General features: G+C 53.0%; 1 protein-coding gene across 1 annotated transcript; it reads left to right on the forward strand.

The window, feature by feature from the left end:
- The first annotated feature begins 2,670 nt into the window (after positions 1 to 2,670).
- COPS9 (COP9 signalosome subunit 9) lies at positions 2,671 to 7,422 on the forward strand. The gene is made up of 3 exons (XM_060628020.2): positions 2,671 to 2,796; positions 4,713 to 4,785; positions 7,163 to 7,422. Exons 1-3 carry the CDS (start codon positions 2,734 to 2,736, stop codon positions 7,198 to 7,200), a joined length of 174 nt encoding a protein of 57 aa, XP_060484003.1. The 5' UTR covers positions 2,671 to 2,733; the 3' UTR covers positions 7,201 to 7,422.
- The last annotated feature ends 16,907 nt before the right edge of the window (positions 7,423 to 24,329 follow it).

The following is a 24,329-nucleotide window of genomic DNA, read 5'->3' on the forward strand; positions in this document are numbered from 1 at the left end:
CGCTGGTGGTTTTCTTTCAAGAAACAGCTCCAGTCAGGCCACATTTACTGTCTTATTCAATAAGCGAACCATGGCTCTGACTTGGGGCTTTGCTGTACTTGTCACCTAATAGCTGAAGTCACACGCCCTTGGAGGGGCTGTGGGTCCCTGGAGTGCAGGGGGGACAGTGTCCCTGGGAGGGACTGCGGGTCCCCAGAGTACAGGAAGGACTGTGTCCCTGGGAGGGGCTGTGGGTCCCTGGAATGCAGGGAGGATAGTGTCCCTGGGAGGGGCTGCGGGTCCCCTGGAGTGCAGGGGGGAAGTGCAGGAGGGAAGGGGTCCCCTGGAGTGCAGGGGGACAATGTCCCTCGGAGGGGCTGCAGGTCCTCTGGAGTGCAGGGGGGACAGTGTCCCTGGGAGGGGCTGTAGGTCCCCGAAGTGCAGGGAGGACTGTGTCCCTGGGAGGGGCTGCAGGTCCCCTGGAGTGCAGGGGGGGTCAGTGTCCCTGGGAGGGACTGTGGGTCCCTGGGGTGCAGCGAGGACAGTGTCCCTCAGAGGTGCTGCAAGTCCCCTGGAGTGCAGGGGGGAAGTCGTCCTCTGGAGTGCAGGGGGGAAGTGCAGGAGGGAAGGGGTCCCCTGGAGTGCAAGGGCGACAGTGTCCCTGGGAGGGGCTGCAGGTCCCCCGGAATGCAGGAGGGAAGCGGTCCTCCAGAGCAATCTGCTCTCCTAGGCTCAGCGCAGCACTACTCACAATAGCCAAGATGTGCAAACAGTGTAATTGTCATAGTTCCAGAAGGTATTTCCAGAAGTCAGAGGTGGAGAAAGGCCAGGAGTGCCTGGGAGATCTCACTCCTCTATGGGAATAGGGGCTCCCATGTTTTGAAACTACTCAGAAGAGAAGCCTGTTGCTGACCATGGAGTAGTGGCTTCCTTTGTCTTTTGCTGGGATGCTTCAGAGTGATTCGTGTTCACGGTGATTTCTGAGGCTCAACCATACTCCCGGTCTCTCCGCACCTCTCCCTGGGCCCCACGCTGCCTACTCAGGCCACAGTCTCCCTCATTCCCTGAGGGAATGAGCCCCCTCAGGCTCATTCCTTGTCTCCCTGCCCCACCCTTCCCCTCCTCCACTTCTCTTGCAGACTAGCCCCCAAGCCTACCTGCTTCCAAAGTCTAGCTCTGATATCTTATGCCCTCCTCCCATCCACCCTTCCCCTTCCTGCCCCTTCCCTCCTACCCCCTTCTCTCATTCACATGCTTTAAAAAATTATGATAAAATACACATATCGTAAAATTTACTACTGTAACTATCTTTTTTTTTTACTACTGTAACTATCTTTAAGCACATTCACATTGTTGTGCAACCATCAGCGCCATCCATCTCCAGAACTTTCCCGTCTTCTCCAACTGAACCTCTGTCCCCATTAGACACTGACCGCCCAGCCCCTCCCCCAGCCCCCAGTGCCCACCCTTCTGGTCTCCATCTCTGTGAATCCGACTATTGTAGGGACCTTCCGTAAGTAGAATCATACAGAATTTGTATGACATCTCTTTTCACTGATCATAATGTCCTGAAGCTTCATCCATGTTGTAGCAGGTGTCAGAATTTCCTTCCCTTTTATGGCTAAATAGTATTCCATCTTATGTATGTACAGAATACATCTTGCTCAGCCATTCTTCTATTAATGAAGACCTGAGATGCTTCTACACTTAGCTATTGTGAATTGCTATGAACATGGGTGTGCAAATATCTCATGAAGACCTTGCTTTCCCTTCCTTTGGGGATACACCCAGGGCGGGACTGCCGGATCATATGACATTTCTATGTTTAATTTTTGAGGCTCCCCCACACTGTTTTCCGTGACAGCTGCACAATTTCCCTTCCCTGCCAGCAGTGCACAGGTGTTCCTATTTCCCCTCGTCCTCTCCAGCACTTGTTATTTTCTGGGTTTTTAAATAGTGTTTGTTCCAATAAGCGTGAGGTGGTAGCTCACTGTGGTTTGGTTTGCATCTCCCTAATGCTTAATGGTGTTGAGCATCTTTTCATGTGCTTACTGGTCATTTGAACATCTACTTCACGGAAAGGTATATTCAAGTCATTTGCCCATTTTGAATTGGGATTTGTTGCTGTTGAGTTTTGTGGGTTCTTTATATATACTGGATACTAATCCCTTACCATATGTGTACACGTGTATGTATGTGTACATACGTACATATATGTGTATGTAACTTGTAAATACTTGCTCCCATCCGGTGGGTTGCCTCTTCACTGCATTGACCATTCACATTCTTTCATTCTAAGGTATAGTTGATGTACAATATTATTCGTTTCAGGTGTACAACATAGTGATTCGACAACTGTACACACTCTGTCCCCATGCAATGTCATTACGGTGTCGTTGGCTGCGCCCCCAGGCTGGACTTTCCATTCCGCACACCTGCACCTGGGGGCTGCGAGTGTGTCTCTCCTGGTCCCCTCCCCATTGTCGCCCACCCCTCACCCCGCCCCTCTGGCAACCGCCCGTCTCTTTCTGAACACGCACATTCTTTAACGGGCATCTCTTGGGCACAGCTCTGTGCCAGGCCCCGTGGGCCGAGCCTTCCGTGCGCTCAGCTCCCCTCTGCGCCGACGGGCCTGCGGGAGACCATAGAGTCGGCGGTCCTCCGGCGTCTAGACGCACCGCGGCCGGCGCTTACCGGAAGAGGCGTCAGGCGGGCCGGAAGTGAGCCGGGGACGCGGGAGACGCCGCAGGCGAGATGAAGCCGGCGGTGGACGAGATGTTCCCCGAGGGCGCCGGGCCCTACGTGGACCTGGACGAGGTGAGGGGGCGGCCGCGGGCAGGGGGCCGGGGCGGGCGGCGGGGACGGCGGCCTGCGCGGGCCCCACCCCCGTCCGAGCGGGCGCCCCGGGAGCCAGCGGGCGGCGGGCGGGCGCTGCCCTGGGCCGTGGCGTCCTCCAGCCCGCGCGGCTGGCAGCCGGCCTGCGGCTCCTCGGGCCCGGCGAGCGCTACGGACGACAGGCCGGAGTTCGGGCCTGTGCTCGGGGCTTTGCGCCGGGTTGCGTGCTGGCCGGGTGTGAGGGTGGGTCCCCGGCCGTGGGTCCGTGTTGTCCGGCAGGAGGCACGACTGGAGCCAGGCTGGGAAGCCGTCGTCGGGAAAGACGCGGCCGTCGGCCTAGGGAGCCGGGGGAATTGGCGCTTGGCATGTGTGTGTTGCACGGTGACCCTGTTCTCCTGCAGTCGTGCAGGTTACGAAGGGGTCTTGCGTTTTCGTCTCACTGCGTCCTGGCCACGGGGTGATCTCGGCTGATGGCGGTGTTGGTGAGCTGGTAGCGCCGCGGCCCAGCTCGAAGTGTCAGGTCCGCCCCATCGATGTCTGGGCCTCATTTCCCCTTTCTCAAAGCTTAGGGGGACAGACCCTGCGTCCGTGCTCCCTGAAATCGGGGCATGACCGAAGCTGATTGCAGACGCTAAGTGGAATAGAGTCGCGAGTGCCCTGATGGAGGCGCCCTCCCGGCTTTGGGGTGGCCCGGCTCGGGTTTAGGAGAGCAGCTGACTGTGGGCGAATGCTGAAAGCATAGTGTTTGCTAACTAGTCGTGGTGGAAGAGGAAGTCCTGGCAGGAGCCGAGTCCAGCAGGCTGTAAGGTGCCCGAGCTCGGGGAGAGATTGCAGCTGGAAAAGGGGGCGGGGCTGGGTCACCAAGTGGCTTGTAGCTGTGCTGGGTCGGGTGGGCTGGCTGCACCCCACCCTTGAAGCACTGCCACCGAACCCCAGCTTCTCAGTCCTTTGTGAAAGGCATTTCCCTAGGCAGTGTGGACTCACTTGAGGGCTTTGCTCCAGTCTACTTCCTAGCAGGTCACTCTGGAGAGTTTGGGGATTGGGTTTGGAGGTGGGAGAGTGGAAAGCTGCGAACGGAAGCCTTGAGGAGGGTCTGAAGGAAGGCAACACCTGTAGGTGGGAGTCGGGACTCACTCAGCAGAGTCTGTCATTGTGGAATCTGCAGGGCTTACTTGGCCATGGGGAAGGGGGAGGGAGGTTGAGGAGAGAGGAGAGCATCTTGGGCTTTTCTCCCGGGTTTGGGTTACTGACAACAGCCACGAAGAGGAAGGTGGGAGACACTCAGCTCCAGGGAGCCTGGAGAAGGTAGAGCAGACAGCCTGGGAACGCGGGGGTAGCAGCGGGGACCGGTGGGCGGGGGCCTGTGCTCTGCCCTCACTGTGTGACTCTCACAGACACCCTGAATCCTGAGGGCATCAGATTGCCCCACTTTGGCTGTGGCACGATTTTCCTGCCCCCGAAGTTGTGGCGGTGGGAGGTCCTGTGACCACACCCCACAGAGCCCCTGGTCAGCAGGTCACTTTCCCAAGGGAAGCAGTTTAATTCCCAGAAGAAGCAGGGGGCAGTCCGGAGCAGAGAACTCGTCAGGCGCAGTTTTGCACGTTTGGGGCCCGGCCTCTGTGGCAACATCATATAGGGAATTAGAACCTCTACTCCAGGCCTACAGAGACGTGGTGGTGTTCCGGGGACAGCAGGATTCTGTTTCAACAGTAGGAGGAATCAAGGAGACCTTCAAGATGATTCCTCGGAATGCTGCCCCTCCCACCCACTTCCTTTGCCTGGAACTAAATTTTGACTCCCACCTGGGCACCTTTCCCTCCCTCACCTTCCCCTGCCCTGGAGGGGCGTGGCTTCTCTCGAAAAACAGCACTGACATATTCTCACCTTTCCTTTCCCAGGCTGGAGGCAGCACCGGGCTCCTGATGGATTTGGCAGCCAATGAAAAGGCAGTTCATGCCGACTTTTTTAACGGTAAGGATGCCGGGATCGGGGGTCCCGGGTCTAATCGAATGTCTCTCTGTGTGTTGTAAGTGGGGTGCTTTGTGACGAGAGTGCTTGGGGTCAGAGGACAGGGAAGCCAGCTGTGTGCGGTTCTCAGACGCGGCGCGGTGCGTAGGAGGTGACAGCACGGCTGTCAGCGCTGGCCGTCAGCCTTGTTCTTCGGGAGGACAAGTAGCGTAAAATTGCCTACTTGCACTCCAGTAGTTGAACTTGAGCTGCAGCCACACTTCGGACACGGGTGTGGGAGCCCCATCCTGCCTTCTCATCTCTGCTGCATCCTGACAGCTGCTTTCCTTTCCTTTCCTGTGTCCCTGGGCTCTGGTTGGTCGACTCCCTTAGCACAGTGACACCGGCTGTCCCCTCCCTTGTCTCTGAGGGCAGGACTCACTAGTATTTAAGAGCTTTAGCGCTAGTTACCAGGCACATGGGTGGTAAGCGTGGTGGAAACAGTTGACGTGACACCTTCCCGTGTGTCACGGGGGCATTTCTCTGTGTTCCGACTTCCCAAGGCCCTGTTCCTACAGAATGTACTAATTCACACTAAGGGTTTGAATCGTAAACGGAAACACGAGAGGGATCTTCCTCGGAGAGTTAAGTGCGATTTTCTCTCCTTGTCACCTTTCTTTCATCTGGGCGCCCGCTGCTCCAAAGACCTTCTGTTGCTAGTTAGTGGCAGCTGGGATGCGATCTGGCCACACTGGTTTGATGTACCAACCCCACTCCCTCACCCCTACCCCCACCCCCACCCCCTCCTCGGAGTCTGAGGCCGTGGTAGTTTATCTGGCATCTTGTTAGCAAGTTGTCTGAAAAGAGAAGCCAGTGTTCCCGGGGAGTTGGGCTGCTCCCGAGGCAGCATCTGGGCTTCCCCCAGCCGTGAGGACTGGACCCGTTTCTCTACGCTTTCCAGAGTGCCATGTGAAAGCCCTCGCTCACATGGGGTGATCTCGGGGGCCCTTACCCCAAGCAGGGTGGGGTGATCCCTGACACCACCCGACCTGCTCCCACATGTGGTGATCTCCTTCAAGGTCCCACGCGTCTTGTGGGTTTACAGACAGTTGGCTGTGTTCAAGTTCATGTGGTTTCTAAAAATAGCGCTTTAATTCTGCCAAGGAAGTATCTGGGAGGGACCTGGGCTGCTCTGCCGCGGGGAGCACGGAGCGGCATGAGCAGTGTGGCCTCCTCCCTCTGGGCCAGGGCTAGAAAGGGAAGGAGCACAGAAGAGCTCCACGCTGCGTCAGCCTGCCCCCGCCAGCTTGCGAGGTGCACACCGCCCGTCGGGTTGTGGCGGTCCCAAGTGTTACTGCGAGGACGCCGTGAGCGTTTGGATGGGGTTTCTTCTGAGTGCTTCTCGCTGCTCAAGCAGAGGCTCTGTCCTCTTGCCGCCTGGGCTCTGGGGTTCAGACCACGAACAAGGCTTGCCCTCTTCACCCACTGTGTTGCAAAGTAGGGGAGTGTTAGACAAGACGGCACGTAGGGGCGGTCGTGACGAGGGCCAGAGGCGGGTGGCATTGTTTCTGGGAGCACATCAGAGGGCGGTTTATCGGGGGGGGGGTGACACCCCAGCAGAGGTTGGAGGGTGTGACGAGTTAGCTAGGGCTGGGGGCTGGGGACAGAGTGCTCGGAGCCGTAGGCCACAGGCCAGCCCAGGTGTGGGACCGCTCACGTCGGTGCGGTGGGGACACAGCCGGGCAGGAGGTCTCTGGGACAGCACCTTCCCCGTGACAGCCTGTGACAGCCTGGATGTGCGGAGACGTGACTGGGGCTTTCCACTGCCCTCTTTGTAGCTCACTGTTTATCCTGCACCGTTTTGAACGCCCGGTACTACACGGGGCTCTTTGATACCCTTTCCCCAACATGACAGCAAGGTGTGCCCCTGGTAGCGGGTTTAGGAAACGCATAGACACGTAGACGATGACCGCCCATCGCAGCAGGTAGGGCGCTGGGAGTTTGTAGTGCTTCTTCCAGTAGGAAGGGCTCAGACAGTGTCTCCAGACTCCCTTAGAGACAGCCACTCTAGCGTGGCTCAGTGCTTCTGGCGCCTTCCTCCCGCCTGCCCTCTGCGTTCCCCTCGCGGTGGGGTCTTCTGGCAGCCTTCCAGCTGCAGCACCTCACCTCCGCCTGTGTGCGCTTTCTTGATTGTCACCGACACAGGGGATTAGAGATGCGTTCTAGACTCCTGTGTCCCCTGGGACTGTCTGACCTTGGGATAAAATGGAGTCGGTCGTGGGGTCCCTTTGATCGTGTACTGTTTTCTCCGTTTCGAATGTCTGTAATTCATCGTGAAGGTGTTTTCTCAGTTGTTTGCCTCATGTGCCCCATTAATGCGTGGTTTTGTTCGTTTATATAGATTTTGAAGATCTCTTTGATGACGATGATATCCAGTGAGACGCCGTCCGGCAGTGCGTGTGGTCGCGCCCGCGTCACCTAGGGGTGTGGCCGATCTGCTCAGAGGACAGTTTCAGGTGGTTCTAAGGAACGGATGGACGTTACCTGAAATTAGGAGACGGTTGACCAAGAAAGAGGGTGGTTTTAACCATCCGCGTGAGGCCCGCTGATCTCTAAATGTGACCGACTTTTGCCCTTCAATTAAAAAAAAGAGCTGCCGTCGTTTGCAGGGTCGTTTTCGTTCTTGCAGTTTCGAGCGAATGGTACAATCCCCAAAAGTCTCTGCGAGCGCGCGTGTGGGCGCAGGTGTGTGTCGGCAAGCCGACTGAAACACGCTCGTCCGCTTAGACGCCCTTCGCGGGAGCGGGTGGGCGTGATGGCTCCCAGCCTTCCGGGTGGCATCCGTGGCGGAAGGGTACGCGGTGCGGGGTGCGCCCGGCCCCCCCCCCCCCCCCCCCCCCGACAGCGCGCGGAGACCTTCCTCGTCTCGCCCCCGCCCCGCGGGGGGTGCCTGGCACATCCCCCCCCCCCCCTCCCCCTGCCACGGGGCCTCCTGCCCCCGCCTTGGCACCAGAGCTGCCGCCGTCCCCAGACCCGAGGCTCCGGGTTCGGGACGAGTGGATGACGGCCCCGGAGGAGCTGCCTTCTACGCGAGACATGCGTCCGTCTGTCCGTTTTGAGGGACCGTGACACCCGAGGGGCAGAAGAGGGTTTTTAACTTTCTCCCCGGGTCAGCTCGCCACAGATCGCGGCTGTGAAAGTCAAGACTCCTGTTCCAGCGAGGACTGTCTCCTTGACGGGGAGGCGCCCAGGCCGCGGGACTAAGCAGTGGCGAGGCGGGGCGCCTGCCGACCTCCCCCCGGAGAGGGCGCCTAGCGGAGTTACCCGAGGCCTGTTGGTGGGTGACGTTTCCACCGAAGACACGTGTTCCGAGCCAGAGGAGGTTTCCTTGGTGGGGGGGGGGGGGGGGAGGTTTCTTGGCGGGGGGGGAGGTTTCCTCGTTGGGGAAGTTTCGGGGGGGGGGGGAGGCTTCCTGGGGGGGAGGATTTCTTGGGGGGGGGGAGGTTTCCTCGGGAATGCCGTGCGGCTTTCCCTTCGTGCTCCTGCCCTGGGAGGGCGCTGCAGCCCAGTCGCCCAGCAGGCTCCACGGGGCCGAAAGGGGGCGGGGTCACAGCCCAGTGTCCCTGAAGAGAAGGGACAGACGCGGTGTGCTGTGTCGGAAGCCTCAGAGGAAGGGGCCGTCTCGGTGTCAGAGGCTCAAGGACAAGCTTCCCCCCCACAGTGGGCGGGCCGCAGGCCGTGCTTCCAGAGCGGTTTCCCCGAGCCGTGCTCTCCGCTTAACTACGAGCAGTTTTTACCGTGTCCCGAGCGGGTTCTGTGGGGAACAACCAGGTGTGCGGGTGAATTCTTTCGTGATCAGGTGGTTCCCCTGCGGCCTCCTCCGTTGAGGTTGACGAGAGTCCCGCCAGGCTTGTCCCGCATCCGGTCGGGGCTGCCACTCGGATCGCGGCGGCCCCACGTTGACCCCTGGGTCGCAGGTCGCGGAGGAGCCGTCGCCCTGCCCAGCCAACCCGCTTCTCTTAGGCCTCCTTTCTTCTTCGTGGCACACGAGGCCCCTGGTCACTGAGGTGCCTCCTGGTTCTCGGGTCTCTGCTCTTCAGCAGGAGGGGGTGGCCCCCACCGCGGGCTCCGGGGACCCCACGAGGCTGGTCTAGTCCAAGCAGCGCTGTGAACGGTTATCCCCGTGTGTGTGTGTGTGTGTGTGTGTGTGTGTGTGTGTGTTGCACTGTTAGGCCTGCTTAAGCGTTTAAGCTGTAGACCACCCTTTCCCTTCACAGAATCTTCGCGGCCTCCCTCGCACCATGAGGCCAAGAGACAGCTCTCCCACCTTTTTCCTCCCTCCTCTCCTGCACCTTGGCCGCCCCCGGGGGGAGCAGGAAATACCGTAGGAGGCAGACCGCACCTTCTGCTCATTTGTGTACTTGTGCTGACCCCTCCGGCCACACTCTTGCCATCGTCACTCATACGTTTTTATCGCCGGTGACCATCTCTGCCACGTTTAGAAAGCCCACTGTGTGGCCACACGGTTGATCACAGGCCCAGCTGCCAGGAAGTCGTGGAGCGTGGAGGGCGCGCACAGCTCAGCGGTACAGCCGCTGGGAGAACCGGCGGGGGGCGAGGGAGACTTCTGCGAGCTTGGGCAAGACTCCTCAGGGGAGCAGGACGCCTCGCGGAGCCCGTGAGAGCAGAAGCAGGGCTTTACCGGCTGGAAGGGCGGGTGAGCTGAGGACAGCTGGCCCCGGGCTCGGGGACACCGGGCTCGGGGACCCCGGGCTCGGGGACCCCGGGCTAGGCCACCTCCCGCCTTCCTCTGCCCTCCAGCTGCTCTGGCCACGGGGAGACACGGCTCTGACGGGCCGGCGCCACCTGTCCCACCGTCACCCTTCTGGGGTTGTGTCCCCGAGAAGGCCTCTGATTGACCCTCCATCCATCCTGCCCCCCTGGCCTGTCGGTGGCAGCCGGGCTTCCACTGCGAAAGGAGGTGGCAGCGCCCCTGCTGACCCCCTGGGGTGGGGGGAGCACCTTCCTACGAGGGGAAGGCGTCCAAGGGATGCCCACCTTGGTGGCCATGGTGGGCTCTTGGGAGAACGCTCTGCTAACGTGGCCTCTCTGGGGACCCTGCGATCCTGAGCTCCCCACTTCTTGGACGTGAGAACACGTGTCCATACCCTGTGACCGGCCACGAGGACGTGGGGCCGGGAGGCAGTTGTAGAGCAAAACTGTCCGACTGCCCAGCTGCTTGAGCACTTCTGTCAGGGCCTCTGAAGGAGCCCCTTCCCTTCCCTGCCCTCGGCATCTGCCTTCTGGCCTCACGCCGGCCTTCACCCTGGCCGTCGCTCAGAGCAGGGACCGGCTGGTGGCCCTTGTCGGGACTCCGAATTCTCGCACAAACGCCAAGCGGCTGGGCCAGGCGTGCCGCCAAACAAGTCACACTTTTTAAAAAGCAACGTTAGTGATCTTGGAACTCTCGCTGCTGTGAATTCTGCCCGGGGCCAGAATGAGAAAGTGCTGAGTTGGGGTGCTCGGCTGAAAGGCCCTCTGTTTCCCAAGAAGCTAAGATAGGCCCTGGGCATCCAGCCTCTCAGGACCCCAGGAGTCCTGGAAGTGAGGCCTCGGCCAAGGGCGAAGACCACTGGATCCCCCACACCCTCTGCCTCCTCCGTGCCCCTCCCCCGGGGGGAGGCACAAGGAGAGGCCACAGCTTCTCCACGGGCACCTCCACAGGGTCCTCACACGTCCCCCTCCAGCACAGGCCAGCAGGGGGCGTCAGCCGCGGGTGCCTGTGCTGTGTGAATTATCGTCACCCCTGACGAGTCTGAAAATAAACTAAGTGTGACTCTGATGGCTTTTGTCACCGCTGTGTAATTCTGGAGAGGCTCCATGGGATGGCAGGTGCCCTGCGGTCAAGGATGATAATGGGGTGGGGGGGCAAGTCACCTGACCTGCAGGGTGACCATGCACTAGAGGGACAGCTTGTCCCTTTGTCCCTGTAATCAAGCCGAGTGTCTGCCACACAGTAGGTGCTCAATAAATGTCTGTTAAATGTAAACAAATGGCATCTGTTTTCCACGGTGGCTGCACCAGTTCGCATCCCCAGCAGCCGTGCGCGAGGCTCCCCGTTGACGTCCTCGCCGGCACCCGGCGCCCGTCGTTTCTCGTCTTTTTGAGTGTAGCCATTCTGAAGGGTGGGAGGTGGCATCTCATCGTTGTTTTGATTTACGTTTCCCTGGTGACGAGTGATGTCGAGACACTTTTCACATGTCTCTCGGCCATCTGAGCATCTTCTTTGGACAAATGTGTGTGCATTCTTCAGTCACCTTGTTGGGATTTTTGGTGTTGAGTCGCACGAGTTCTTTACATATTTTGGATGTTAATCCCTCGTCGGATGTGTCGTTAGCAGAGCCTCCCCCATTCAGTAGTTCGCCCTTTTCAATTTGTGGATAGTGTCCTCCACTGTGCAAACGCTTTTTTTTTCGAGGTAGTCCCGGTAGTTTATTTTCACTTTTACTCCCTCTGCCTCAGGAGACACATCTAGAAAAAGAGTTGCTGGGTCTGATGGAGAAATCACTGCCTGTGCTCCCTTCTAGGAGGTGTTTGGTTTCGGGTCTCAATTCAGGTCTTTAATCCACTTTGGATTTATTTTTGGGAGTAATGAAAGAAAGCGGTCCAGTTTCATTCTTTGGCATGTTGCTGTCCAGTTTTCCCAACACCATTGGTTGACGACACTGTCTTTATCTCATTGCATATCCTTTCCTCCTTTGTCAGAGATTCATTGACCATATAAACAAGGGTTTATTTCTGGGCTGTATCTCTTCTGTTCCACTGGTCTCTGGGTCTGCTTTTGTGCCAGCACCATACCGTGTAGGTGACTGTAGCTTTGCAGTTCACCCCGAAATCTGGGGCTGTGATACCTCCAGCTTTGTTCTTGCTTTTCAAGATTGCTTTGGCTCTTTGGAGGGTTTTGTGGTTTCATGCAAAGTTTAGTGATATTAGTTCTAGTTCTGTGAGAAATGATCCAGTAATTCCACTGGTGGGTATTTACCCAAAGAAAATGAAAACACTCATTAGAGATGATGCAGGCACCCCCATGTTTATTTTACAGCATTATTTGCAATAGTCAAGATGTGGAAGCAGCCCAGCTGTTCGCCGGTAGATGCATGGATAAAAAAGGTGTGCGCGCGCATGTGTGATGGAATATCACTCGGCCTTGAAAAGGATGAGACCTCGTCCTTTGTGACAACACGGGCGGGCCTAGTGTGCATTATGCTGAGTGAGATAAGTCCGAGACAGAAAAACACCATGTGATTCACGTGTACGTGGAACCTAAACAACAAAGGAGCAAAACAGGAAGAGACCCATAAATGCAGAGAACGCTGGTGGTTGCCAGAGGGGAGGGGCGGGGCTGGAGAGATGGGCGCAGGGGGGAGGGAGGGCCAGGCTTCCGGTTACGGTTACGGGGCGAAGGAGTCCCGGTGCGGGAGGCCCAGCGCGGGGACCGCAGCCGGTGGCGCTGGGGGAGCGTCGCGCGGTGACAGCCGGGAGCTACGCTCGTGGGAGCACGGCGTCCTGCCCACGCCGTCCGGTCACCGCGTCGTACACCTGAGAGTGACGTGACGTCGTGTGCCGACTACACTCAAGTGAAAGAGATAGTAAACCTAAATAAACAAGGGTATTTGATACGCACGGGGCTTTGGAAGTAGGCTGGGTCCTGCTGGAGGAGGAATGAACGCAGCCTGGAAAGGGTCTGCGCCCAGTGCGCTCACCGCGGCACCTCGTGGGCTTTGAGCGCCCCTCGGGGTAGGGGCACAGCTGCGCACGGCCGGGTTGGCCTGGGGGGGGGGGGGGTTGGGCAGGGGCAGGACCTCCATGAACGCCACACGGGGTGTGGGGAAAGGCTGGCACCTGGCGCCGCGGGACCTGGATTCCTGTCCGTCCTCAAGTCACACCCGGCAGACAGGTGTGCCCTGGGAGACCCCCCACCCCGCCCCGACCCAGAGCCCCTGGAGGTGGGACAGGCCAGACCTCACCCGCACCAGACAGGCCCCTCACCCCCAGCAACGTCCGGGCCACACCGACCCTGCCTGGAGACGGGGCCGAAGCCTCTAGAGGCCCGGGGCGAGACTATAGGCCCTGTATCCCTGGAGCCGGGGCGTATGCCGTGCTTTGCGGGGAGCTCCCCCTTCCTCTCTGGGGGAGCAGGCCGTGTGGCGGCCCTCCCTGTTGCCCACCCCCCTCCCCACCTGGGTGACAGGTCGTGGCCCGGAGGACGCACGGAGAGAAGACAGACCCCACAGTCAGTGGGGCCCCAGAGCTGAGCTGCAAGGTCCCGTGGACGCGGATGTCGGTGGGGCCGCTCAGGCCGCGTGTGAGATGCGCGACAGAGGAGATCAGGCCTTGGACAGGAGGGACAAGTAGCCGAGCAGCTGTGCGGACAGAGGCAGCCACGGGTCTCCCCGGCCCGAGGCTTCCCAAGAGGTGGGGTCCTCCCCCCGCCGCACACGACGCCTATACCTGGGGTCCCAGGGCACCGTGGGATCAGAGCACTTGCAGGGGGCACGGCCCCCAGGGGACAGGGAACCGGGAGGGGGAGGCAGAGAGGGGCAGACAGGGTGGTGGTTACCGGGGTCCCTGGAGCTGCTTCCGCCCTGGTGGTCCCGGGACGACGGAAATCCCCGGGTGGCTGGGCCCGTGAAGGGGGGCGCTGAGAGGAGTCGGGGAGCGAGCTCGCGTTACCCCCGGAACGGCCCCCTGCACGCGTGGCTGGGCCAGCGCCGTGCGAGCGGGTCACGGGAGCGCTGCGTCCGCTGCCCTCGGCTCCCCCCCCCCCACCACCACCACCACCACCACCTCCCCGCCCCCCAGTGCCCGTGAGTCCCGGGCTTCTCCCGCACGAGGGTTTGTGCACCCGGGAGGGCCACACCCTGCACACCCTGGTCCTCGCTCTAGGCCTGCGTCCCCTCTCCCCAGAGATCACAACGAGGCCTGGGGAGGCCTGGGGACAAGCGGCGAATTTGGAAGGAATCACAGGAGCCGCAGGGTCACAGACGAAGGCCTGAAGGGTCCGTATTCGCCAGCGCGAGCACTTGCACAAAATGGCCCGAATGCTCCAGGCGTTCGAAAACGATGGGCACGGGATACCGAAGAGACAGTCCCCCGAAGGACCGGCGGCGACAGTAAATACTGAAAAGTACCCAAAATCTCGAGAAGTTGGTAAAACGTCGGTTAAGGCAACAGGACATCACTCACTACAGGGGCAAACATTTAAACGTGTTTAGGGGCCCCGGGGAGGCCCAGTCAGATAAGCGTCCGACTTCGGCTCGGGTCATGATCTCACGGTTCGTGGGTTCAAGCCCCACGTCGGGCTCTGTGCTGATGGCTCGGAGCCTGGAGCCTGCTTCAGATTCTGTGTCTCCCTCTCTGTCTGCCCCTCCCCTGCTCTCTCTCTCTCCCTCTCTCTCTCTCTCTGCCCCTCCCCTGCTCTCTCTCTCTCCCTCTCTCTCTCTCTGCCCCTCCCCTGCTCTCTTTCTCTCTGCCCTTCCCCTGATCTTTCTGCCCCTCCCCTGCTCGCTCTCAATCTCTCTCTGCCCCTCCCCTTCTCTGTCTCTCTCTCTCTCTCTCTGCCCCTCCCCTGCTCTCCCTCTCTCTCTGCTCCTCACCTGTTCTCTCTCTCTCCCTCTTTCTCTGTCCCTCCTCTGCTCACTCCCTCTCACTCTGCCCCTACCCTGCCCCTGCTTGCTCTGTCTCTCAAAATAAATAAACATTTAAAAAAAGAAAGTCACTTGTGGGTCAGTAGATCGAGCTGTTTCACAGGAAGGGACGAGTGTGGGGCCGGGATGGTTCGCTTCAGCTGGTAGGCGTTGGACGGTGTTACTGGTTTTGTCCTGCTTGGTTTCTTCTTCTTTTTACTCTTTCAACTTTAAATTTTGTTTTGCTGAGACTTAATTTATCCTGTCACTAGGAGGGCAGATTTCTGTCCCCAACCGTGCCCAGCGCAGTTAAGTAAATGTTGAGAGAACCTGCTGGCACATTTGCTGGGACAGGAAAGCCACCAAACCTGCCGTGAAAATAACGTCAGGAACAGTTAGCTGTGTTGTTTTTCTTAGCATCCTGTTGCTGATCTTAATAAGCCCACAAGACGCCATTCATTGGAAGCCAACTTTGAGCACAGCGTTTATATTCTATTGTTAAGTCCCCAGGACGTCCCAGAGGGGTAGGTAGTGTGCCATTTGCATGAATAAACGGAAGCCCTCACCCAGACAGGCCCTCCGAGGCCAGGAGGCCAGGAGGCCAGGAGGATGGAGGACAGGAGGACAGGGCTTTGCCCTGGAGGAGCACAGCAAGGTGTCCTTGCTTAGGACACTCAGGCACGGGTGTTGGTTCTCCCCTGTAGGGTGTCTGACCTGGGGAAAGGCTTCCCTGCCACTGTTTCCCATCTACACAAATGAGGGTTAGAGACACTAGCTCCAAAAATTAGTAATTCCTACTTGGCAAAAGATGCCATTAAGCTGCAGACTGAGGAATATTACAGTACGTGAACTGACAGAGGACTCATGTTCAAAATATGTAAAGAGCTTCTACAAATCAACAATAAAAACATGAACAACCTAATGAAAAAGTGGGCAAGCTCTAGGAACAGAACACTTACAAATGGAGCTATGTGAACGGCCAGTGGGCTCCTGAAAAGATGTGCAACCTCGTCAGCCAGAGAGATGGAGATGGGATGTGATGTCACACTTCCTTGAATGGCCAACGTCGAAAATAGCACATGCGTCAGGGGTCCTCAGGGCTGTGGGGCTTCCTCTGGAACTCCCCTGCTGGGGGTACGTGTCAGGCCCGCCACTTTGGGGAGTGGCTCGGCTGTGCCTTAGGAAACTAAGCCTGTGTAGGTCCGCCTGGGTGGCTCAGTCGGTTGAGCGTCCGACTTCGGCTCAGGTCACGATCTCATGGTTCGTGAGTTCAAGCCCTGCATCAGGCTCTGTGCTGACAGCGTGAAGCCTGCTTGGGGTTCTCTCTCCCTCTCTCTACCCCTCCCCATGCGTGCGCACGCACCCTCTCTCTCAAAATAAATAAATAAAATTTTTAAAAAAGGGTCTCTTGTGGTTTGCCCCCCTCTCTGTTTTTACCTTATTTTCTTTTTCCTTCCTTTCCCCTGTGGTCATCTGTTTTCTTTCTGAGATTCCACATGAGTGAGATCATATGATACTTGTCTTTCTCTGACTTACTTCACGCAACATCATACCCTCTAGTTCCATCCACGTTGCCGCAAATGGTAAGATTTCCTTCCTTTCGATGGCCGAACAGTATTCCATCGTATGTACGTAGCACGTCTTCCTTGGCCATTTTTTGAAGAGAAAAGCGTACTGGTCTGCTCTGGCGGCCACAACAAAGCACCACATGCTGACGCTCCAACAACAGAGATCTGTTTTCTCACGCTCCGGAGGCAGGGAGTCCAGGCTGAGGTGCTGCCAGGCTGATCTCTGCTGAGACCACTCTTCCTGGCCTGCGGATGGCCGTCTCCTGGCGTCCTCATGTGGCCTCACCCCTGTGGAGGTCTGGTGTCTCCTCCTCTTCCTGTAAGGACGCCGGGCCCGCTGGACGGGGACCCACTCCTGGACCTCACGTGGCCTCAGCTGCACCCTCAAAGGCCCGGTGTCCAGGGCAGTCACACTGGGCGTTGGGCTTCCACTTGTGAGCTCCTGGGGGACATCATTCAGTTCATAACAGGGGTTTTAGAAGGAAAAAAACGGTAATACCTACTTTGCAGAGCTGTTGTCAGGATTAAACAATCAGATGAGGTAAGACCTGAGCTCGGAGCCCCGCCCACCAAACGAGAGGGAGCTGTCAACCTCACGGTTTGCTCTGGAAGGCCAAGTCGTTTTGACCCCATTCTTAGGGACTGTTGACCAGGAACACGTGTGCGTCCTAGCTTGTCCTGGCAGGAAATCACCGTGGCAGGAAGGAGCACCTTATCAGTTAAAGAATTTGCCTCTGCCTACACTCCCGCTCCAAGAGGGGCTTGCTGTTCACGGGCATTGCCCTCGACTCCAGATCACGGGGGAGATGGCCATCCAACCGCATCTGGGTCCGGCCGCTTTAGCCTCTCACCCCTGGAAGCAAAATGCAAGAAACTTGTTAAATCCTAGAACTATGCTCTATGGAGACGTGGAAATTTAAGGGAAAAGGAAGAAAACAAATAGGTTTATAATTTCTCCCTGCTCCAGATGTCTGTATTCAGAACCTAAAGAAGAAGCTTGCTCTAGTCACAGGCAGAAAAAGAAGCTTCAAGAGGTTAATTTCTTTTTAAGCAACTTTGTTGCTATATAGTTTACATGCAGTTCAGCGCACCCGTTTTAGGAGTATAGATGATGTTTTGGCAAAGGTAGGCATGCATGTAACTTCTATCACATTCGAGATACAGGACATTTCCATCATCCCCAAACCCAAAACATTCCCTCCTGCTCCTCGGAGTCAAACCCCTCCACCCGCAACGTCTGACCTGCTTTCTGTAAATACAGCAAAGCTGTGCTATTCCACATCTCGTACAAACACAGTCACACTCCTGGATCCAGGGTATTTTGCTGAGGTGATGAGGAGATTCATCCGTGCTGACGTGCGTATCGTAGGTCATTCTTCTTTATTGCTTGCTATTCACTGTGCCACTGAATGGATATACCGTAGTTCTTTAACCACGCGTCTGTGGCAGACATTTGAATTGTGTGCGGTTTTTAGACGCTATGAATACAGTTGGTGTTGGCATTACGTGCAAGTCTTTTGCAGACGTGTTTCCATTTCTCTTTATTAAATATTTAGGAGTAGAATTGCAGGGTCCTGTCAGAAATGCATGTTTGGCTTTACGAGAATCTGGTGACTGCTTTTCCAAGGTGGTGGTGTAAGTGTGCATCTCCAGGGGTAATAAACAAGTTCCAACGATTCCGCAGGTTCTCCAGCCTTTAATACCATCAGAATTTTCCTTCTAGCTACTCAAGCGAACTGTCATAGTAAGTATCACATTGTGGTCTTCATTGCTGTTTCCGTGGCGACTTACAGTGTTGAATATCTTACTTGTTTATTGGCCATTTGTATATCTTCTTTGGTGCAGGCTCTATCAAAATGTTTGGCCCCCCTTTTTTGGAGGTTGTGTATTGTCTTATTACTGATTTCTGAGAATTCTTGATATAGTTTGCATACAAGTCTACAAGTCTTTTGCCAGATATGTATGATAAAAATATCTCCCCACCCCCTGTGGTTTGCCCTTGCGTTTTCTTAACGGTGTCTTTTGGAGGAGCAGAAGCTTTCAATTTTGATGGAGTCTGTTTTTTTTTTCTTTCTTTTATTCAGTTAGTATTTTGGGGTCTTGCAGTTTTGGCCTACTACAAGTTTGTGAAGATCTTCTATGTTTTTTTCTCTGGAAATTATATTGTTCTACGTCTGTGATCCATTTCAAATTAACATTTATGCATGGTAAAGGCCAGAGTTAAGGATCATTTTATATTTTCATATGGATATCTAGTTTGTTCAGCAATTGAGAGAAATCAATTGAAAGTAGGATCAAATAATCAGACTATCTTGTCGTGATCACTGTTGCTGTATAGTAAATCTTGAAGTCAGGTAGTATCAGTCCTCCAACTTTATTTTGCTTCTCTGGTATTTTGTTGTCTCCTCTGAGTCTTTTAGCTCTCTGTAGAAAATTTAGAGTCAGTTTGTTAATATCCACAAAACAACTAACTGTGATTTTGATTGGATTTGTATTGAACCTATAGATCAAGTTGGAAAAAACTGACGTCTTGACAATAGTGAGTCTTCCTATCCATGAACATGGAATATCCCTCTATCTAGTTCTCCCTTGTTTTCTTTCATCAGAATTTTGTAGTTTTCCTCATATAGATTTTGTACATATTTTGTCAGACATGTCTGAGCATTTCATTTTGGGGGGTGATAATTTAAGCAGTGATAATATAAACAGTGTTTTTATTTCTTTTTTTTTAATGTTTATTTTTGGGACAAAGAGAAAGAGACAGAGCATGAGCAGGGGGAGGGGCAGAGAGAGAGGGAAACACAGAATCCAAAGCAGGCTCCAGGTTCCAAGCTGTCACCACAGAGCCCGACGCTGGCATGTAGGAAAGAGATTTTCTTTTAAATATTAATCTTGTATCCTGGAGCCTTGCTGTAACTGCTTATTGGTTCCGAGAGGTTTTTGTTGTTGTTTCTTCTGGATTTTCTACAGATGATTGTCATCTGTGAACAAAGTTTTATTTCTTCCTTCCCAATCAGGATGCCTTCTGTTTCCTTTTTTCTTCCCACTTGATTGAATAGCTAGGACTTCCAGTATGATTTCGAAAAGGAATGTTGAGGGGAGACATCCTTGTCTTGCTCCTGATCCAGGTGTGAAGGTTTCACATTTCACACACCATTAGGTATGATGTCAGCTCTAAGTTTCTTGTAGATGTTCTCTATCAGGTTGAGGAAGTTCCTGTCATCCCTAATTTATGGATGGCTTTTATCATAAATGGATGTTGGATTATGACAAATGCTTTTATCATGTAGAAAAATGTGGTCACATGATTTTTATTCTTTAGACTCTTGTGTGATGGATTATATTATTTGACTTAAAATGTTTAATTAGCCTTCCATACCTGGGATAAATCCCACTCGGTCATGGTGCATAATTATTTTTGTACGTTATTGAATCCGTTTGCTAATATTTTGTTGAGGATTTTGTGTCTTTGTTCGTGAGAGAAATTGGTCTGGACTTTTCTTGTGATGTCTTCATCTGGTTTTGGTATTAGGGCAATTCTGGCCTCATATGTGAGTTAGGAAGGATCTGTCTGCTTCTACCATCTGAGAGAGATTATAGATAATTGCTACGATTTCTTCATCAGTGAACTCATCTGAGTTTGGTGCTTTCTGTTTTGGAGGGCTATCAATTATTGCTTTTAATTTCTTTAAAAGATATAGGCATGTCCAGATTTCATTCCAGGATTGTATATTTCATTAGGTTACCAAATTATTGTTTTAGTTTTCTTTCATTATCCTTGTAATGTTCATGGATCTGTAGTCATGTCGTCTTTGTCATTTCTTTTTTTTTTTTTTTTTTTTTGAAAATGGAATTGCCTCTTTTTTTTTTTTAACGTTAATTTATTTTTGAGACAGAGAGAGACAGAGCATGAAAGGGGGAGGGCCAGAGAGAGAGGGAGACACAGAATCGGAAGCAGGCTCCAGGCTCTGAGCCGTCAACCCAGAGCCCGACGCGGGGCTCGAACTCATGGACCGCGAGATCGTGACCTGAGCTGAAGTCGGACGCTTAACCGACTGAGCCACCCAGGTGCCCCAGTCATTTCTGATATTAATAATATTTTGTTCTTTCTGTTTTTCTTAGTCTGGCTAATGGCTTATCAATTTTATTGATCTTTTTAAAGTGACACCGTTTGATTTCATTGATTTTTCTCTATTGTTTTTCTGTTTTTAATTAATTTCCACTTTAATTTTTGTTCTTTTCTCCCTCCTGCTTCCTTTGGATTTCATGAGCTCTGTTTTTCTAGGATGGAACCTTAGATAATTGACTGCACAGCTTTCTCATATCCTGACATATGAATCCAGGGCTGTCATTTCCCCTGAGCACTGCTTTTACTGCACCCCACAAGTTCCGATGAGTTGTGTTTTTATTTTCACTTAGTTCCAAAACATATTTAAATTTCTTTTGAGATTTTTTTCTTTGACCCTTGTGTTATTTAGAAGTGTGTTTAGTATCTGTGTAGTTGGGGATTTTCTAGCCATCTTTCTGTTATTGATTTCTCATTTATTCTGTTGGGATCTGAGAGTAGACATTGTATGATTTCTATTATTTTAAATTTATTAAGATGTGTTTTATAGACCAGAATGTAGTCTCTCTTGGTGAATGTTCCAAGCAAGTTTGTGAATTATGTGCCTTTTACTGTTGTTGGGGGAAGTAATCCATAGATGTCCATTATATCCGACTGGTTGATAGTCTTGTTGAGTTCAACCATGCCCTTACTAATTTTCTGCCAGTTGGATCTGTCCATTTCTGAAAGAGGGGTGTTAAAGTCTCCAACTATAATAATAGTGGATTTATCTATTTCTCCTGGAAGTTCTACCAACTTTTCCCTCATACAGTCTGATGCTCCGTTGTTTGTTTCCTGAGACTGATATGGGGCTCGATCTCACAACCATGAGATCATGGTTGAGACAAAATCAAAATTTGTACGCTTAACCGACTGAGACACCCAGGTGCCCCAATCTGTATTTTCGGTGAGATTTTTATAGGCAACATACTATTGGGTTTTGTTTTTTTTTGATTCATTCTGACAGTCTATACCATTTAATTGGTGCGTTTAGACCATTGACATTCAAAGTGATTATTGATCTGGTTGGACGAGTATCTACCATATTTGTTTTCTGCTGTTCCCCTCGTTCTTTGTTCCTGTTTTTGTCTCCCACTTTTTCTGCCTTTTGTGGCTTTAACTGAGCATTTCATTTGATTTCATTTTACCTTTTCTTAGCGTAACAATTATATATATATATATTTTTTTTACTTTTTTTTTTTTTTAGTAGTTGCTCTAGGGTCTTCAGTACATGTTTGCAGCTAAACAAAGTTTACTTTCACCTACTGTTTCACAGGTACTGAGTACTGAAGACTCAAAACAACAGGAGCCTGCTTGCTCCTCCCATCTTTCATAGTGTTGCTACTTAGTTCACTTATCTGTAAGTGAAAGAATGACTAAACATGCCTGTGGGTATATAGACGTACAAAATTGAAGACTTTGTCACTGTCATTATTTTGAAAAAAAAGTTATGTTAGCTCAATTAGGAAATAGAAAAATGTAAGTTTTTATTTTCCCTTTACTTCTTTCTTTTTCAACAGTATTTTTTTTAAAATGTTTTTCATTATTTTTGAGAGAGAGAGAGAGAGAGAGAGAGAGAGCGAGCACAAGCAGGGGAGGGGCAGAGGGAGAGAAAGACACAGAATCTGAAGCAGGCTCCAGGCTCTGAGCTGTCTCAGCAGAGAGCCCGTTTCGGGGCTCAAAGTCATGAACTGTGAGATCATGACCTGAGCCAAAGTCGGATGCTTAACTGACTGAGCCACCCGGGCGCCCCACAATTGTATTTTTTTTTTTAAATGCAGGTCTGAGTTTCTGACCTACATCATTTTTCTTCTCTCTAAAAAATTCCTTTGGACACGTCTTGAATAAGGCAGGTCTATTGGCAAAAGATTCCTTAAATTTTTGTCTGAGAAAGTCTTTATTTCTCCTTTTTTTTTTTTTTTTTTTTTTTTTTTTTTAGAGAGAGAAAGAGAGACAGAGCACGAATGGGGGAGAGTCAGAGAGAGACAGGATCTGAAGCAGGCTCCAGGCTGTGAGCTGTCAAAACAGAGCCTGATGCGGAGCTTGAACTTACCAACCGTGAGATCATGACCTGAGCCAAAGTCGGACGCTTCACTGACAAAGCCACCCAGGTGCCTCTCTCCTTCACTTTTGGAGGATGATTTCACAGGGTACAGAATTCTGGGTTGGTGGGTTTTGCTGTCAACATTTTAAGTACTCTCTTCTTGCTTGCATGCGTTTTTGAGAAGTTGGACGTAATTCTTGTCTTTGCTCCTCTGTGGATAAGGTGCTCACTTTCCCCTGTGGCTTCTTTCAGGATTTTTTCTTTATTTTGATTCTGAATATGATTTACTTAGGTGTAGTTTTTTTGGTTTTGTTTTTCCTTTGTTTTTCAGTATTTAATACACGTGTCATTCTCTGACCTCCCTGGATCTGTCGTTGGTGTTTCCTATGAACTCAATGTTTGTGTCCCCTCCCCAGTTAATATATTGAATCGCTAATCTCTAGTGTGACGGTATTAGGGATTGTACTTTGGGACCTCATTATGGAACAGGTGCCCTTACAGGAAGGGACCCAGGAGAGCTCGCCTCCTCTCCCTGTCAGCCATCTGAGGACAGTGAAAAGGCGGTCGTCTGCAAGGCAGGAAGAATGTCCTCACCGGACACTGGATCTTGGACTTTCCAGACTCTAGAACTGTGAAAAAAGCAAACATTTACTGTTTAACCTCCCCAGTCTACTATACTTCTGTTATAGCGGCAGAACGAAGACAGTGTCTGACAGTAATTTAGGGAAAGCTGTCAGTCATTATTAGTTTTTCAGCTATTTCTTCCGTTCCTTTCTCTCTCCCTTCCCCTTCAGGTGTTCCATTACACACACATTACAGCTTTCGTAGGTGTCTCACAGTTCTTGGATATTCTGGGGGATCTTTTGCCAGGTTTTTTTTTTCCTTTGCTTTTCAGTTTTGGAAGCTGCTGTTGTCATGTTTTCAAGCTCACGGGTGCTCCACTCGGCCCTGTCCCCCTCCTAATAAGCCCATCACAGGCATCCTTCATTTCTATTAGTGTTTTTTATGTCTAACATTTCCTTTGGGTCATTCCTTAGAATCTCTATTTCTCTGTCTACCTTTGCCCATCTGGTTTTGGATGCTGTCTGCATCATCCATTAGAGCCCTTACCGTATTACTCGGAGTTGCTTTAAATTCCTGGTCGTGCAATTCTGCCATGTCTGTCGTACCTGGATGTGGTTCTAATGCTTGCTGTCTTTTTAAAAAATCTGTTTTTCTGGTTTCAGTATGCCTCGTAATTTTTCTCAGACACGGTGTACTGAGTTAGAAGAACTGCTGTCAACAGGCCTCTGGTGATGTGGTGGTGAGGTAGGGGGAGGGGAGGCACTCCCAGTCCTGTGACCTCAGCTGGTCTTGCAGTGAGCCTGCGCCTCTGGACTCCAGCCTGCACAGTGCGTCTCAGCTGTCACTTCATTCCACACGCAGCCCCGCGTGGCACAGTGTGGCCAGAATGGGCCACCGCGGGGTGTTTCCCTCCCACCAGGTCAGTTATGTTCTGATAGTTCCCCACCAGGTTACACTCTGGTGAGATAGTTAAATAGCCTTCTCCTGAGGGAGAACCTTGCTGAGAAGTGCAGAATGTTCTGGCATGTTTCAAAATGGCTCCTTGCCCCCTCCTGCCGTCAGAGGCGTGAAGGGAGTTTCTCCAGTATTTGTGTGAGAACCTGGTAGAGCTCCGGGAGGAAAACGCCCCAGAGCGTGGGGGCCCCTGACGGCTGGGTCCCCCTAGAGGTTTTTTTCCTCAGGCTCATCCACACTGAGCCTCCAGCAGCTCATCAGCTGTGGCTCAGGGTTTCTGAGCTGGCGCTGGTCCCCCCAAGGATTCGGCTCAGAGTTTCTGCTCTAGTAAGTTGCGGTTCTCAGTGTTTTCCTGTGTCTTCAATGTTGGGAGCGGTGGTTTACTGCCTGACCTCACTCTCTTGTGGATCTAAGAAGAGTTGATTTCTCAGTCTGTTCAGGCTTCTACTCACTGGTAGGATGGAGTGGGGACTTGCGAGCCCATGCTGGAGAAACCTCAAGTCTCCATGCCTGGTTTTATTCCCTCCCTCTCACTCCTTTCCTCAGGCAACCACTGACCTCTTTTCATATAGATTATGTTGTATTTGCTAGACCTTCATATACATTGAATCGTGGAGTGCACACTCGTTTCTTTGTCTGTTTTTTTA

Source organism: Panthera onca, chromosome C1, assembly GCF_046562875.1.
Source record: "Panthera onca isolate mPanOnc1 chromosome C1, mPanOnc1 haplotype 2, whole genome shotgun sequence".
NCBI classification, from domain to species: Eukaryota; Metazoa; Chordata; class Mammalia; order Carnivora; family Felidae; genus Panthera; species Panthera onca.

Excerpts from the sequence above, each read along its gene's own strand:
- COPS9 (XM_060628020.2), top strand. The coding sequence starts at position 2,734 with ATGAAGCCGGCGGTGGACGAGATGTTCCCCGAGGGCGCCGGGCCCTAC. Across the intron at positions 2,797-4,712 it reads CCTACGTGGACCTGGACGAG|GCTGGAGGCAGCACCGGGCT; the intron begins GTGAGGGGGCGG and ends TTCCTTTCCCAG. Across the intron at positions 4,786-7,162 it reads TCATGCCGACTTTTTTAACG|ATTTTGAAGATCTCTTTGAT; the intron begins GTAAGGATGCCG and ends TCGTTTATATAG.